Here is a 16824-nt window from a genome sequence, read left to right as displayed (position 1 = left end):
TGTGGCAAGTTTAGGTTGATAACTCAGTAATCATTCTGATCCAGAATTTTCACTGTGCATTTTTTCCCATTATAATTTTCTTTATAGTATTAAATCTCTTCTACTGGGTGAAACCTGTATTTCTAGCATAGGGTGACTCCCAGGTTCTTCCTTTTCTTTCTTTCTTTCTTTTTTTTTTTTTGAGACAGAGTCTCACTCTGTCGCCCAGGCCTGAGTGCAATAGTGTGATCTTGGCTCACTGCAACCTATGCCTCCCGGGTTCAAGCGATTCTCCTGCCTCAGCCTCCAGAGTAGTTGGGATTACAGGTGCCCACCACCACACCTGGCTTATTTTTGTGTTTTTAGTAGAAACGGGGTTTCACCATGTTGGTCAGACTGATCTCGAGCTCCTGACCTCAGGTGATCCACCCACCTCGGCCTCCCAAAGTGCTGGGATTACAAGTGTGAGCCGCCATGCCCAGCCAGGTTCTTACCTTTTTTTCCAAGCTTATTCCCTTTTGAACTCTTGTTAAGTTTCTTTGCATGGTCCCTGAGGTATAAATGTGACCATATTTTGTTTCTGTCTGTTAGTCTAAGGAGCCATTAAAATGGTTTAAGCAGGAGTTATATGATCCAATCAACATTTTAGGGAGACCACTGTAGAGCCTGCAAGGGGAAGCACTTCCAAGGGCGTGAGACTGGGAGCCAGGACACCAGCGAGAAGGCCACTGCAGTGATCCAGGCAGGAAGCAAAGAAGGGCAGGTTTAGGAGCCAGAACAGTGGAGTGTGTGCTCTGAGAAAGACTCACACCCAGGATAAAGGACCACAGAATAAGGACATCCAGACATCAGGGAGCCTGATAAGTTACACTTGAGCTGGATCCTAAAGGATCAATCTACTATAAGTGAAGGAAAGAGGAAAGAACATTTCAGGCAGAGGAAATAGTTTACACAAGACCTGGAATCAAAGGCTTGGGTTTTTGAGGGGTGGCAAATACTTTTCTGTGTAATTTAGAGTGTAATGTGTTGGGGAAGAATGACAGAAGCAGGGCAGGAAAAGATTGAGGCCAGTGATGAGGTTTTTACGTGCCATGATAAAAAGAATGCTAAAGAATATAAGCAGGGCGTGGTGGCTCACGCCTGTGGCCCCAGCACTTTGGGAGGCCAAGACAAGAAGATTGCTTGAGCCCAGAAATTTGAGACCAGCCTGGACAACATAGCAAGATCTTGTCTCTACCAAAAAACAAAAATAAAAAAATTGGTCAGGCATGGTGGTACGCGCCTGTGGTCCCAGCTACAAGGGAGGCTGAGGTGGGAATATCACTTGAGCCCAGAAGGTCGAGATCACAGCAGTAAGCCGTGATCACACCACCGCACTCCAGCCTGGGTGGCAGAGTGAGACCTGACAAATTGTTTTTTAAAAAGGATATAAGCAGAGAATATAAGTGTCATAACTTTTTGAATATCTCCTTTTATCACCTTTTGATTCCCAAAGGCTTAAAATGAATGTTAACTTTATAACATCTGTAATAATCATGCTGCCGTTGCCTTTGATCTTCTGAGCTCCCCTTTCTGACTTTCTCCCACAAATCTAAACCCTGCTCCTAGGGCAGTTGTCTGCTTGTGCACTTGGATCATTTTGCATCATGACATAGACACCTTTTTTTAAAACTGGCTTTATCTTTTGCTTTTTATTTCCTTTTCCTTTTGCCAACACTTTGAACAGCCTTGTTCTTAGTTTTCCCTACTTCTCCATTTTTAATTGTACACTAACACAGTGTGCAGTACGAGTTTTAGAAAAGAGGTTAAGCTGTCACTATAGGAGTATTTGTGCACAGGATAGCTTTGAGGAAGCAGATCAAGAGCATAGCTATTACAATTTAAATACTGCAAGACATACACTTCTTTTAGTTTTGAGGTCATGACACACTTGTGAAGGTTTATGTCGCCTAGCTTTCCTCAGTTGTATATTTGCCTTAAAACAGATTTTTCAGCTAATTTTTATAGGATTTTTTCCACCTATTAGGTAATCAAATCATGAGATTAATAGTTACTATAAAACAGTGCCAAAAAATCTAACTTAGTAGTGTAGTTTTATCAGTTTGTTTTGAGGGGAAATTACTTGGGTATTTGTAGACATTGTTGTTGCTTTTTCCCAGGGATCATGTTGCTATTCTGGCATCTCTAAGGTTGTGATTCTGACCCTGAGCCTGTGAGATTAGCAGGAGACACCTCATGTTCACTGGTTTCTGTTCTTTCCTGACCCACTGAATGCCATGGCTTTCCTGACCCACTGAATGCCATGGTTTTAAAAGTGTTCCTGTACTCCTTTGGATTGTCTTCCACACAGACAAAAGATGGGCCCCCCCAACCCAGTGCCACATGGGATGTGGCCAAATCCTTGTTTGAAAATACTTTCAAGGGGATCTTATGAAATACTTTCCTTAGCTAGTAAGCATATCTAACTTTGAGCACCATAAGTTTCTGTTGGAGCACCCAAGATAAAGTCTTCTAAAATGCATTCTAGGTAACGATGAATTAGTTGACTTGTGATATAGGATTGTTACCTATAAGCCATTTAAATGTTAGAGAAGAATATCTTCTAAATGTGATCACTGATAACATTTAAATGTTAGAGGAGAATATCTTCTAAATGTGATCACACTGATCACAACAAATAGTTGGTGTCGGGTTATTCTGTCACTAAGTGACGTGGCCGTGTCATCTTCGTATAAGTGAACACCTATATATCTGTTCTCTAACTTGAGGGTGGTAGAAGAATATGTATGCAGCTTATACAAGGTAGTATTACTTGGTTCAAGAACAATATTTAAAAGAAGGCGCCAGCACAAGAGACCTGCTCTACTCACCGGAAGTTATTTTCTGACCCGTCAGTGAATTGTCTAGTAATATTAGCCTTTGCAATCATTTCAAAGTGCAGAGTTTATTAAACAATTATCAAATACTACTATTAGGAGCCCTGTGTTGTGTTTACCCATAACTGTTACTCATTTTACAGAGTAAAAGGTGGAGAATAGGTCAATAAATCTGTACTCTCTGTTTCTTCTGACATATTTTTTACAATGATGAATGGGATTGACTATGGTCAGTAGGAGAATGGCCTAAAACTTTAGGAAAATATTGGCCCAAGGAGACCAAACTTGTAACTTATCAAGTAGAACCTTAGCCTCACTGTAGTTTTAATGTCAAAGTAACTCACTAATCTGTACTTAGTGAATTGGAGATAGTTGTTCTGTTTAAAATTGGGACACTGGAGAAAAACAAAGTATGTGTGGAAAAAAATAAAACAGAACTTCTAGAAATGACATAATAAAAATAATAGTTAATATTTACTGAGTGCTTACTTTGTATTAGGCGTTGTTCTAAACTCTTTACATATTCTGATGTATTAATTTTGGGCTCAAGTATCTTTATTTTTCCCTATATTCTTTCATCTGATTACATTTCTATGGTTTTAACTATTGGCCCTAAGCATAAAACAGATGTGAGGATGATCTTATTCTAAGTGCTGTGCATTGTATTCCAGCCTCAGGTTGTCTGGTACTTTCCTTTCTCATCTCCCACCTGGCTCGCGGCCTCTCCTGCATCAGTGGTGCCTGCTGTGGGCTTCCTGAGGCTGCACAGCGTGCTTCTCACTGCTTGTCTGCCACATGCTTCTCTGGGGCTTCCTTTCTGTGTGCGCCGGCAGCCTGCTGAGCTAAGGCACCTTCCCTTTCCTTGTTGCTCTTCTCTTTCTCCACTTTCCTCTTGGGCATACAGGATCTTGCCCTGTTGCCCATGCTAGAGTACAGTGGCACCATCACGGCTTACTGCAGCCTCAACCTCCCAGGCTCAAGTGATCCTCCTACCTCAGCCCCATCCCCAACCCCCCACCAGTAACTGGGGCTACAGGCACGCACCACCATGCCCTACTACTGTTTAATTTTTTTTCTATTGACGGATTCCCACTATGCTGCCCAAGCTGTTCTCAAGCTGCTGGGCTCACCAATCCTCCTGCCTCAGCCTCCCAAAGTGCTGAGATTACAGATGTGAGCCACACATTAAATCTTTGCAATAACCCTTTGATGTAGGTTTTGTTATTATCTCCATTTTTACGTGAGACCACTGAAACATACAGTTAATCCTTCTTGTAACCTGCCCAAGGTGTCACAGCCAATTCATTGGAACAGCTAGTTAAGCAGCAGATTACAGAATTAATGAACTGAAAAAAATTACACAGAATATAAAATAGAAAGATAAAGAAAAAAATGAGGAAAGAGGGGGTATGAGGGCTAGAATGAGAGCATCCAAATGTGGTGAGTAGTTACAGGATGAGAGAATGGGAGAAAGGCCCAGTGTGAAGAGATGGTGACTGAGATTTTCCCACAATTAAAACTTGAATTTTGGGTTAAAGAATCACAGCAATTCTTCACAGGAGAAATAGAAACGAGTCAAACCTCTCTCCTCCAGGTGTCCCCCTGACCATTGCCCCAGCTCAGCCCTTTGCATCCTGCCCGGGTCCCTATGTTGACCTTCTCACTGGTGTCCTGGCCCCCAGTCTCATGTCCCTAGAAGTTGAGTCTCCTTGCAGGCTGTGTGATGGCCTTCCTCAAATGCCAACTGCGTCACATTACTCCTGCCCCAGACACTTCAGTGACTGTTTGTTACTTGGAGGATAAAATGTAGGTTGCTAGGCATCACACACCAGGCTCTGTGATCTGACCCCTCTCTGCCTTACTGCCCCTCTACTTCATCACCCCATTTCTTCCCGCTCCCTACCTACCCTGCTCCCAGTAACATTGGCAGTGCCACTTTCTCTCATATCTCCTTTCCCTCACACATGCTGTCTTCTTAGCCCAGGGTGCCCTTTGACAGCCATTTTTCTTTGAGTAAATTCTGCCAGTTCTTCAAAACTTCAGTTCATAGGCCGTCTCCCAGGGAATCCTGCTTTCACTCCCTGTCCCCAGTCTGAGGAAGCAACTTATCTGTGGGTCCCCAGAGTTCTCTGTGAAAATCATCTTTGGTAGCCCTCACTCCTTACTGCCATGTGCATCCCCAGCTCCTGGTTTAGTGACAGGCACACAGTAAGGGATACTCAGCAATGTTTGTTGAATGAATAAATGTATGGGTTGCATTCCACATTACCCCTCTCTCTCTCTGTAATATGAAAATCACTTGTAGGCCGGGCACGGTGGCTCACGCCTATAATCCCAGCACTTTGGGAGGCTGAGGCGGGCGGATTGCCTGAGGTCAGGAGTTTGATACCAGCCTGCCCAACATGGGGGAACCTCTTCTCTACTAAAAATACAAAAATTAGCCAGGCATGGTGGCAGGTGCCTGTAATCCCAGCTACTTGGGAAGCTGAGGCAGGAGAATCACTTGAACCCGGGAGCTGGAGGTTGCAGTGGGCCAAGATTACACCACTGTGCTCCAGCCTGGATGACAAGAGTGAGACTTCGTCTCAAAAAAAAAAAAAAGAAAGAAAGTCATTTGTTTGTCCTTATTTAAAATATTTGTAGGCCAGTCAAGTGGTTCATGCCTGTAATCCCAGCACAGCACTTTGGGAGGCCTTCCCAGGTGGGAGGACCACTTGAAGCCAAGAGTTTTGAGACCAGCCTAGGCAGCATAGCAAGAGCCCATCTCCACACAAAAAAATTAAAAAGTAGTTGGGCATGGTAGTGCACATCTATAGTCCTTTTATTCAGGTGGCTGAGATGGGAGGATCACTTAAGCCCAGGAGTGTGAGGCTACAGTGAGCTATAGTCACACCTCCACACTACAGCCTGGATGACAGAGTGAGACCCTGTCTCAAAAAGCAAAAACAAATAAAACTATGATCATGGCCAATGGCCAACAAGAGATTTCCTGTTTCTTAAAAAAGTTGTTCAGAATAATCCTCCCCTGAAACAATGAAGACGGGATAAAATATATATACAAAAATATATCTTTATAAAATATATTCCTGTTTTAATATAACCTATAAGTATATATTTTAATATAATGTAAATATATACTAATAAAATATATTTTTATTCAGTCTTAGTTTTTTTGTGTGTGTCTGTGTGTGTGTGTGTATATATATATATGGCCTTAAAAGCATTGAAGAGCTGACAAGCTAGTAAGAAACTACCAAGCCAGAGAGGTAAATAAGCAGGAAGGAACTTTAGCCCTGAGGACACTGTCAATCCTGAAACACTGACACTGTCCTTGGACAGCCTCTGTGGAAGAAATGGAAAACAGAATCCAGGAACTAAGCAAGCTGGGGAGTGCCAAGAGAGTGTGCCTCCAAAAGGCTGGTCCCTAACGGGCTGTGCTCTCAGAATGAAAATGAGTTGCATGGGAGAACCCTTGCGTGGAGTTATATCCTGGGCTGGAATTCCCTGGGTTGTCTAGGATCCTCAGAGACTTCACTTTGCATTAAGGTGGCCCCAGGCTGGTGTGGTGGTCTGTGTCATCTGGCAGAAACAAGGAAGTTACTTGCATTCTGTTCCACAAATAAAGGAATTCCCACAAATAAATGTTTTAATGTAGTGACAAATACACAAAACCAGGCACACACACACAAAATGCAGTTAAGAAAATAATTTATGAAAAAGTTAAAAGTATTATAACTTTCATAATTTATTTTATTATAAAAATAAATATCATTTAAAGCAACCTTGATTGCCACTTGAAACTTAGGAAATTTTCAAAGATTTAGAGTGGGGCCGAATCACAAACTCAATGCTGCAACCCAAGCAGAAAAGGAAGGGGCTCAGGTCCTTTAGAGCAGGGAATTCCTTGGTCCTACATACCTCAAAGCATGATCTGAAATGGGTTATGGGCATATCCCAGTGGCTCTGCAAACTCCTGGCTGTGGAGAGGGTCACAATCCAAGAGCCGGAATGGCTTTAAAGGGAGGGCCCGGGGGTCCAGGCCTCCGACTCTTGCTCTGGTTAAAAGCTGATCTGGTCGCTGTGACGGTTTTCAGTTGAAGGTCACATGCCCTAGATAAACAGGCAGTTGCTAAACAGCTCAAGCCAGTTGTTCTAAGGAATAATGTGAGCCTGGTATTGCCTGGTCTTTTGATTCTTTAAGTGTAAAACATGTATTTTTATGTATATAAAAATATGTAACTGGACTACAGAGCAGCTAAGATAGATAGCTATACCTAATATATCAACACAGATATATTTCAAAAACAATGGTGTTTTTGAGAAAAGGCAAGATGCACAAGATACCTAAAAAATAATACCATATATTTAGAATTCATAAACATGAAATACAATATAATGCATGTATGTATTATACAGTATGTTGTTTATGGCTATAGTAACATAATAGAAGTATAAAAGCTTACACAGGAACATAAATACAAAATTTAGGATAGTAGTGACTTCTGACAAGAGAGAAGAAATAGGATATAGAACAGTACAAAATTATATGTACAATGTTTAATGCTTTATTTAAAAAATAAATTGATAATATGAAATGTTAAGATTTGTTAAACTGGGTAGTTAGTATATAGGTCTTTATTATACTTATTTTTTCTACTTTTCTATAATTTTGAAGGGGAAATATTGAAATGCTTTATGATAACACATAGTTAACCTAAAAAAGCAAGAGTCAAACCCTGTGTGGACATCTGGTATCCGTGAGCCAATGTGGCCCTCAGGGCACCAGTTTGCAAGCTTTGATTTAGAAAGTCAAGCCATAACTGTTGAGGATCGGTAGCATCAGGCCCCATCACCATTGGTAACAGCACCAATTGGTATGACACGTTCTGAAAGTATACTGTCAAGAACTATAAAAGTATTAATATTCATGGACCCACTAGGAAAATTTTGGAAATTTTAGCAGAGACAGGGTTTCACCATATTGGCCAGGCTGGTCTCGAACTCCTGACCTCATGATCCACCCACCTTGGCCTCCCAAAGTGCTGGGATTACAGGCGTGAGCCACTGCACCCAGAATTTTTTTTTACAGAAGCATTTCTTCTTAAAAAACTTTAATTTAATTATTTATTTCCCAAAGGTCTGCCCTCTAATCTACTAAAAACCTTTTATACATGAAGAATTTATGGTATTATCTATAATTTGAAAAAAATAGAAACAATTTTAAATGTCTGTCAATGAAGAATACTTGTATATTATGGTGTACTAACTGTATAGAATATTATAACATCATCAAAAATTATTTTGAAGACAATGTCAAAACTGGAAAATGCTTATAGGAGAATATGTAAAATATAAAATAGGAAATTTTTTATGTGGCAGTATTACAACTATAAAAATACATGTATATTTGAACAAAGATTGGACAAGAATAGACAAAAACAAAAAGCAGATAAGTTGAAATTATGAGGAATTAAAAATTTTTAAATTTCTTTCTTTGTTTTACTCTGAATAGGATTGAAGAATGATATGTTTGAGAAGACCATTTGAGTCACTTTGGTTGTTTTATTTTTGAGATACTATACTAGAATACTTTTTGTTGTGGTTTTTATCTTATACTTAATTTTAAAATTTCAGCCATCAGAGATAGAAATGGAGACTCAGATACATCTCTATGGTCACACAGAAGAGATAACCAGCTTATTTGTTTGCAAACCATACAGTATACTGATAAGTGTGAGCAGAGACGGAACCTGCATCATATGGGATTTAAACAGGTACAGAAGAAGGTCTCCAAATCAAACACAGCATTTTTAATATATCCATTTTTGCTATATGAAATAAACCAAAATAATATCTTTACATTATAATCATTTTAACCGTGAAACACATGCTTAAAGGTAGTAAGATTACCTTTATACTTTATTGAAGTCAAACAATCAGGAAAACATGTATGCCTTATGTACAATAGGTACATAGACTGAGAAAAAGAATTACAAAATAAGAGAATGTAATTATATTTAATGATCATATACAAATTCATGTCTTTTGTCTTTCAGGTTATGCTATGTACAAACATAGACTGAGAAAAAGAATTACAAAATAAGAGAATGTAATTATATTTAATGATCATATACAAAATCATGTCTTTTGTCTTTCAGGTTATGCTATGTACAAAGTCTGGCGGGACACAAAAGCCCTGTCACGGCTGTCTCTGCCAGTGAAACCTCAGGTGACATTGCTACTGTGTGTGATTCAGGTGAGCTTGCTCCAACCCAAAGCACAGGGCTGGCTGGTGCTGTAACAGCGCATTCGGCCAGTGGTTACCTCCTAGGTCAAGCCGTTCTCTCAGGTCCCTGCCAGATCTAAATACTTTGGTAATAGCATGTACATGTATAAAGTACAATATGTTCTGAGACTGAGTTCATCAATTTAGGCCTCAGCTTATGCAGAAGTTAATACTGTCATAATTTAACTGTTTTCCTGATATGTGTAAAATTACATTTGAGTACATGTTAAGCTAAGCAAATTATTGTTACATAATTTTTTGAGTGTTCTTGGTTTTGACTTTTCTCCCCTTTTTTGCTTCTGCTTTATAACTATTACCTTTGTTACCCTCCTCCTCTGAAAGAACAAAATTTTAACAAATTGAGTTGAAAAATTGAATTAGCTTTTATTAATGATTCATGAATCAGGCAGCATTCCATCTATGAAGTAGAAAGGTACCCCAGTGAGCTGAGCAGAGGGGGTAGGCTTTATAGGCAGAAAAAGCCAAAGAAAGCAGAAATAAGGAACAAAACTCAGATTGATCCTTCCACAGTTACCTTCCTTAGAGGATTAAAGCAGAAGGGACTTCCTTATCATACCAGCTCAACTCAGTGATCCCTTATCATCGATTGCTGTGAATCTCCTGTTTTTTTGGAAAACTGGCCCATTTCCAAGTTCAGTTTGATTATGTGTCACCTCACACAAGTGACTACTCCATTCTGGTTTAATCTGGTATGTTAGGGCCTAGTGCAGGAGCTCAGTCCAAAACATTGGCCTACCATAAATTTTATTTAACACTTCTGACTAAATGAAAAGCCTCAGCAGATGCCCAGCTTGAATATATGTCTTCCAGTTTTGGAGAGAGAGCAATAGTATAGAACAGTAAATGGAAGTATAATTTGCCTTAAAAATTACATGACAAAAATATATCACCTAATGAAGAGTCTTTTGTTGTTGTTGTTTCATATATACATGTTAAGAAACCAATGCATCCAGCAGAAAAGAATAGTTGGAAAATTCATGAATTTTCTGTTTGCATTTCTATTTTTAAGGGTCTTAAGATGCAAAGGATCCTTTGAAAAACTGCTTCTTCTGTCCATTCAGTGTTGGACATACCTATAGTGGGTAGTCCTCTATCCTTTGCTTGCATTTTTTACATTCTTTTCTTCTAACACAAAATGTATGGTGTTTTTCCAGACACTAATCAATTCTCTGACACCAACTGGGTGTCCAACTGTGTAGTTCAACTGTGGCACTAAAAGTTTGCAAATTTGGAGGATGCCATGAGCCCCACCCTCAGGTTCAATAATTTGCTAGAATGACTCACAGAATTCAGTAAAACACTGTTTATACTTAACAACTATCATTTATTATAAATGATAGAAATGAACACCAGCTGAAGAGGTACACAGGGCCAGGCCTGGAAGTGTCCTGAGTGCTGGATTGTCTGTCCTTCTGGAGTCAGGGTTGTGGAGTTAGGGTGCACCACTTTCTGACACATAGTTGTTAGAAACAAGTGCTTGGTGCCATAAAGAAAAACTAGCACTTAGAAAATTTCTCAGGAAGGCACATTTACTTTTGCAGAAAGGTGCTGCCTGTGTCCGACCAATCGTAAGAGCACACCGAACAAAGGAGAGAAAGGTTTTTATCCCTAACGCAGCTCCTGTTGCTGTGTCCTCTCCTCATTGGCTGGAGTCGGACTGCACAATCTAAACTAACCCAGTTGGCTAAGGCTTAAACTTTTCTTAATATGGTAAACATGCAGTTTTCCAGAGGAGGGGAGGAAGAGACTGTTGCTAAGGCAGAAAAGGTAGTTTACAGAACAAGTCTGGGCATGTCTGGGCATGTAGAGGTTTGCTAGTTACAAATTAAGCAAGAATGGGGGCTGTGTACAGAGCAAGAAAGACCAAGGGAGCTTGGAACTTACTATTTCTGACACCTTTCCCCCTTTTGATTTTATAGTTCTTCCTCTTCAGATTTCTTAAATTTTTCTAACATCTCTTGGCTTTGTAGTTCCTTTTGGTTGTTTAAGAGTAGGAACTTATTTGAGTAGGGTTGGGGAGAATAGAGAGAGATTTTGGTAAGGGCTTTTTCTATAAGCCTTTGCCTTAATCCACGAATACAAGGTATGATGCAGCAACTTACAAGAATGAGTACACTGATAACAATTGCAAGGGGGATAAAGACTGATGCTATGAGTCCTTTCTATTTTCTAAACCATTTTTCTATGAATTTTTGGCTAATTTATGTGCTAGGGTGGTAAGGCCCTGTAAGGCTTTTGTGATTATTCTATTGGGGACTGTGTTGTTAGGGATAAAAGTACAACATTGGACTCCAATCATGACACAGACCCCACCCTTTTTGGCCAATATTATGTTAAGGGCTATTCTATTTTCCTAAGCCATCTGACTGGTAGGACCTAATTGTTCAGCTATTCCTTTAATGGCATCCCTAGTATAGTTAGCAAACTTCTGTTGATTACAATAAAGGTAATTTATCCAGTCTATATTTTTGTTTGCAGTTACCCGTGAGAACAATATAGATTCAAATCCTGCAGCTGTTTGATTCCTGGCTTTAAATTCATTTAGCACCTCTTGTGGAACTTTGATGGCATTTATATATATGTGAGGATCAAAAGACCTGAGGGGGGCACTTTTTTTTTTTTTACAATTGTTCTTTCTATTTGGTTGATGAAATGCCAGGGTGAAAGGGATGGCTAATTGGATTACAGCGCAAGTGCTGCTCCACTTACTTGGCAGAGTACTTAATAGTGGTCCACTGCAGTACTACCATACATCCGATTGGGGATGAACAAGGGCAGACTGGCTGGTTAACTCTTGAAAAGGCTTAGATTCACTGCATCCTGTTAGGCTTCCAAGGAATTCCAAATTTTCCCCCTGTCGTGAGAGACACAAGGTAAAATTGACAGTGTTAATTGGAGGACAAATAGCTCTCAAGGGCTGACCCATAGAGCCTTTAACTTCTGGGAATAGTAACAAGAGAGACTGGCAGGCCTTACTGCCCCAGGCTGTGGGGTCTTGGAAGAGAGCTACTATGCAGTTCATATTCTGTTGGTCAGAGGACCATCCAAGTGGAAAGCGGACGATTTGAGTCTCTAGTCTGCCTGTTGTACAAGCGTAACAATTGCTTTTATTTAAGGTGTGAACGGAATATTTAATCCATTTCAGCCAGGCATTTATATCTTGGTACCCAGTTTTTATGGCTAAAGTTTGTTTTAAATCCTTGACTTTTATTACAACTACCTTGATTTTGTCATTGGGCATGAAATGGGAGATGGTTTGATTGGATGGGCTTGGGGAAGGGGTAACAATAGAGGATAGAGGGGAAGAAACAGAGCGCTTTTCAAAGAAGCCTATAGAGTCCTTTCTAACGACATTTTCTCCTAGACCATAGAAGCGCCTAAGGTGGGGTTAGAGTTACTAGAGGTAGGGATAGTAATAGAGACGAGTAGCGGGTTGCACTGGTGGGTTTGACAGTTGTGGGCGGTGGGGGTGACTCCTTTGGTGAAATGGAGGTAAGGCTTTAGGGTGGTGCAATCATCTGAGGATGTCTAACCTTGATTTTTGGTGATCTAAACAACATATGCCCATTGAGAATGTAAACTGGGGAGAGAGTGCTGATCCCCCCACCATAGGCAGGATAAGGGGGCAGTAGCGGCTTCCCTGGAGGGGCAGAGGTATTTTTCTGATGCTATTTCTCTTTGGCATTGAAGGTTCCTGCAGGGTATAACAAAACAAGCATTAAAAGTCATAGTTTGGGGTGAGCTTGACTTAGTTACATTAATAGTAAAATGGGGGGAGGTGGTTAAGGGAAAGAGAAGAGGAAAAAAAAAGACAGACTGATTAGACTTTTCTTTTTAACATGACTTTGGTGGGAGTTGGCCCTGGGACAACAGTCCATGGCTTTGAAGAGGGCAATGCTTTCTTGACTTGGGTTTAATGGGTCTACCCTTTTTCAGCAGTTGGGATTACTGTTTCAGTTGTTAAGAGCAGCAGGTAAGGTCCTTCCCAGATGGGCTCGAGCTTTCCCTCTTTCCAACTTCTGGTAAGGATGTGATCTCTGGGTTGGTGTCGGTGAACTGGGAATTTGAGGGGTGGAGTTTGTGCTAGGAGGCTTTGAGTCTTCAGGGAGTAAAGGGTGAAAGACAGACTAAATACATAGTTTCTAAGAAACTGATCCTTTGTCTCAAATGTTGGGAGGTCAGTAGTGGAATTTAAATAAGGCAACCTATAAAACATTTTATAAGGGGATAAGCCAATATCTTTCTAATGAGCAGTTCAGACTCTTAACAGGGTAGTGGGAAGACATTTAGTCCATGGTAACCGAGTTTCTAGAATTAATTTGGTTTGGTGGTTTTTTTTTTTTTTTAATTAAGTTTAGAAAAGTTTCTTTAGTGATAAAAATAATCAAATCCCTTTTCACAATGGAAAGTTCTACATGATCTTAAGAACTAAAATATCATGATTTGAGAAACAATATGGAAAGTTATTTGCAGTACAAACTCTATCACATTTACTTAAAAAGCAGCCGAAGTTGCTTTTTTCTAGGTATACAGGCAACATTCCACACCATTAATACTACCTCCCTTTTGTGAAACACTTTCTTCTGGTGGCTTTCAGAATACTAGTCTCCTGATTTTTCTTCTGGGTCACTAGTGGGTCCTTCTCAGTCTTTTGCTGGTTCTTCTTCTTTTTGTCTACTTCTTAATGACGGCATATCTTAGGTCTCTGTCTTTCGCTGCCTTCTCTTCTCTAGCTGTACTGGGTGATCTTATCCAAAGTCATGCTTATTCCCTAATGACTCCCAGATTTATTTTTCCAGTTCCAAATTGTACCCTGAAATCCAGAGTTGGATATCTAAATTGCCTACACGGCATTTCTAACCTAACATAGCCAAAACAAAACTCGATTCTACATTCCTCCAAACCTGTTGCTTCTCCAGTATGCCTCATCTCTGAATTTCAGAATTCACCCAGTTGACAGGTAAAAAACCTGAGTCATCCTTTACTCCTCTCCTTCTTCCTCCTTATATCCAAGCCATTAGCAGACATTATCTTCTCTACTTACAAAATAGAATCTGAATCTAACCTCTAACTTCTCCTACCCTAACATCTATTACACTAGTCCAAAACTGTTACCTAGAACACTATAATAACCTAACTGGTCTTTGCTTTCCTCTTTAATATTTTTCAGTCTAACTTTCACACTGTAGCTCTATATTTCATAAAGGTAAATCAAATTATGTCATCCTCTTCTTAATCTAATTGCTTCCCATTTACATATCTATGCCAGACTATAAGGACCTGGCTTTCTTCCTTATGTCACTTCTTACTATTCTTCTGTCTTAATCACTATGCTATAACCTCTCTGACCTCTTGTTATTCCTTAAACATGCCAAGTAAGTTACATTTTAGGGCCTTTTCACTTGCTTTTACCTTTGTCCAGAATACTCTTTCCCCAAATATTTATATGGCTCATATGTTTACCTCACTGGGGCCTCTGCATATGTCATCTCTTCAAACAGCCTTCCCTAAGCCATCTTATCTAAAGTAACCCTCTCCACATTCTGTCCCAGTGGGATTCATCCTTGGATGCAAAGATGATTCAACATATACAAATCAGTAAATGTGGTATATCATGTTAACAGAATGAAGGACAAAAGCCATATCATAATCTCAAAAGACACAGGAAAAAACATTTGACAAAATTCAACACATTCTATCCCTATTCCCTGCCTTTTCTTTATAGCAGTTAATATGTTATATTTGCTTATATTGTTATTGTTTGTCTTCTCCATTGGAATGTAAACTCCATTAAAACAGGTACTTTGAGCTGGGTGCAGTGGCTCACACCTGTAATCCCAACACTTTGGGAGACTGAGGTGGGTGGATCACTTCAGGTCAAGAGTTTGAGACCAGCTTGGCCAACATGACAAAACCCTGTCTCTACTAAAAATACAAAAATTAGTTGGGCATGGTGGCAGGTGCCTATAATCCTTGTGAAAATAAATAGTTTAAATACTAGCTCCATTTCTTTCCCCAAACAGAGCTCAGGTTTACTGTCTTTTCATCTTTCCAATATTTTAACATGAGACTTAGAGGGCTATCAGAGGGAATCCTATTATCTGCTTTGCTCTTTGTAGTTTTTATTTTACTAGGGTTATTTCCCATCCTGGAAGTTTTAGATGTGTCCCTGAGTTTCCTGAGTGTGTGGGGCTCAACCTCTCTTACTAGAGATTTCTTGCACCCTTTCCCTGGAGGCTTAACCCCCCTCCCCACTGGAGGTTTCTGGTACTCCTTTACTTTACTCCACATTCGCTTTGCACTTAATTGTGCATCTCATTCACACACTTCCAACCTCCAGGATGTCCCGACTACCAAGGAAGTACTTCACTGCCCCTGCAGCTTTTCTTACCTTGGTCTGTGCACAGAATTACTTGGTCGCCATGTAGGCCTTTTCCTTCCATGTTACTGAGAGTCTGGGTATACTCATCACACTGGGTGGGTCTCAATCCCTCACTCTTGAGGCTGCTGCAGTGAGACACATCTCCTCACAAGAGATAATTGGAGACCCTTCTCCAGAGGAGAATGGGATCCCAGATGAGCCCCCATTTTGTTAGAAACAAGTGCTCAGTGCCTCAAAGAAAAACCAGCGCTTAGAACATTTCTCAGCAAGGCACATTTACTTCTGCAGAAGGGTGCTGCCTGCATCTGTCCCATTGCAAGAGCATACCAAACAAAGGAGAGAAGGATTTTTATCCCTAACACAGCTCCTGTTGCTGTGTCTTCTCCCCATTGGCTGGAGTTGGACTGCACAATCTAACCCATTTGACTAGGAGACTAGGACTTAACTTTTCTAAATATGGTAAATGTGCAGTTTGTGAGAGGAAGGGAGGAAGAGACTGTTGCTAAGGCAGGAAGGGTAGTTTACAGAACAAGTCTGGGCATGTCTGGGCATGTAGAGGTTTGCTAATTACAAATTAAGCAAGGGTTGGGGGCTGTGTACAGAGCAAGAAAGACCAAGGGAGCTTTGAAGAGAAATTATTTCTGATATAGTTGTGTTCAACAACCCAGAAGTGCTCCTAACCTTGTCATTTAGGGACTTTATGGAAGTTTTGTTACATAGGTCAATCTCCAGCCCCACTCTGCCTCCCAGTGTCACTGTAGAGGGTCTTGACTGCAAGTTGTCCAGGTTCTTGGTGTTTTGAACAAAGAATTGGACAAAACGCCCAGCAAAGCAAAGAAAGAATGAAGCAAAGAAAGAACAAAAGCAGGAATTTATTGAAAATGAAAGTACACTTGACAGTGTGGAAGTGGACCCAAGCAGTGGCTCAAGGGCCTGGATATAGAATCTTCTTGGGTCCAAATACCCTCCAGAGGTTTCCCATTGGCCACTTTATGCTCACCTCATGTGAATGGAGTGGTATCCCACAATCAGTCTGATGGGTTGCCTAAAACCACCAATCAGAGGCTGAAATGGAGTTACAAAGGTCACACTCCTGTGCAAACATCTGATTGCTTTTTGCAACCAATCAGAGGCTAAGGTGAAGTTACAAAGTTACAAACGAAGACTCCACCAACAATCAGTTTGATTGATTGCAGACAGCCAATTTCCCATCTGCCAGCAGAAGACACAGGGGGTTTTGCGAAGGGAGTAGCCTTTTGTTCTTTAGGTGTGGAAAGTTA

At 40.4% G+C, this 16824-nt stretch overlaps 1 protein-coding gene across 8 annotated transcripts in view; it reads left to right on the top strand.

Annotated features, from left to right (window-relative positions):
• Positions 1-16824, top strand: part of LYST (lysosomal trafficking regulator) — a 226267-nt gene that overhangs the window by 201492 nt on the left and 7951 nt on the right. For all 8 annotated transcript variants that reach the window (XM_037986053.2, XM_007989866.3, XM_007989871.3 and 5 more), the window contains 2 exons: positions 8490-8629; positions 9014-9111. In XM_037986053.2, coding sequence (XP_037841981.2) covers positions 8490-8629; positions 9014-9111 — 238 coding nt within the window. The remainder of the gene's footprint in view (positions 1-8489; positions 8630-9013; positions 9112-16824) is intronic.

The sequence above is a fragment of the Chlorocebus sabaeus genome, chromosome 25, assembly GCF_047675955.1.
Source record: "Chlorocebus sabaeus isolate Y175 chromosome 25, mChlSab1.0.hap1, whole genome shotgun sequence".
In the NCBI taxonomy this organism is placed as follows: domain Eukaryota; kingdom Metazoa; phylum Chordata; class Mammalia; order Primates; family Cercopithecidae; genus Chlorocebus; species Chlorocebus sabaeus.
The sequence above is the reverse complement of the archived record's forward strand: the minus strand, read 5'-3'. Positions and strand labels throughout refer to the sequence as shown.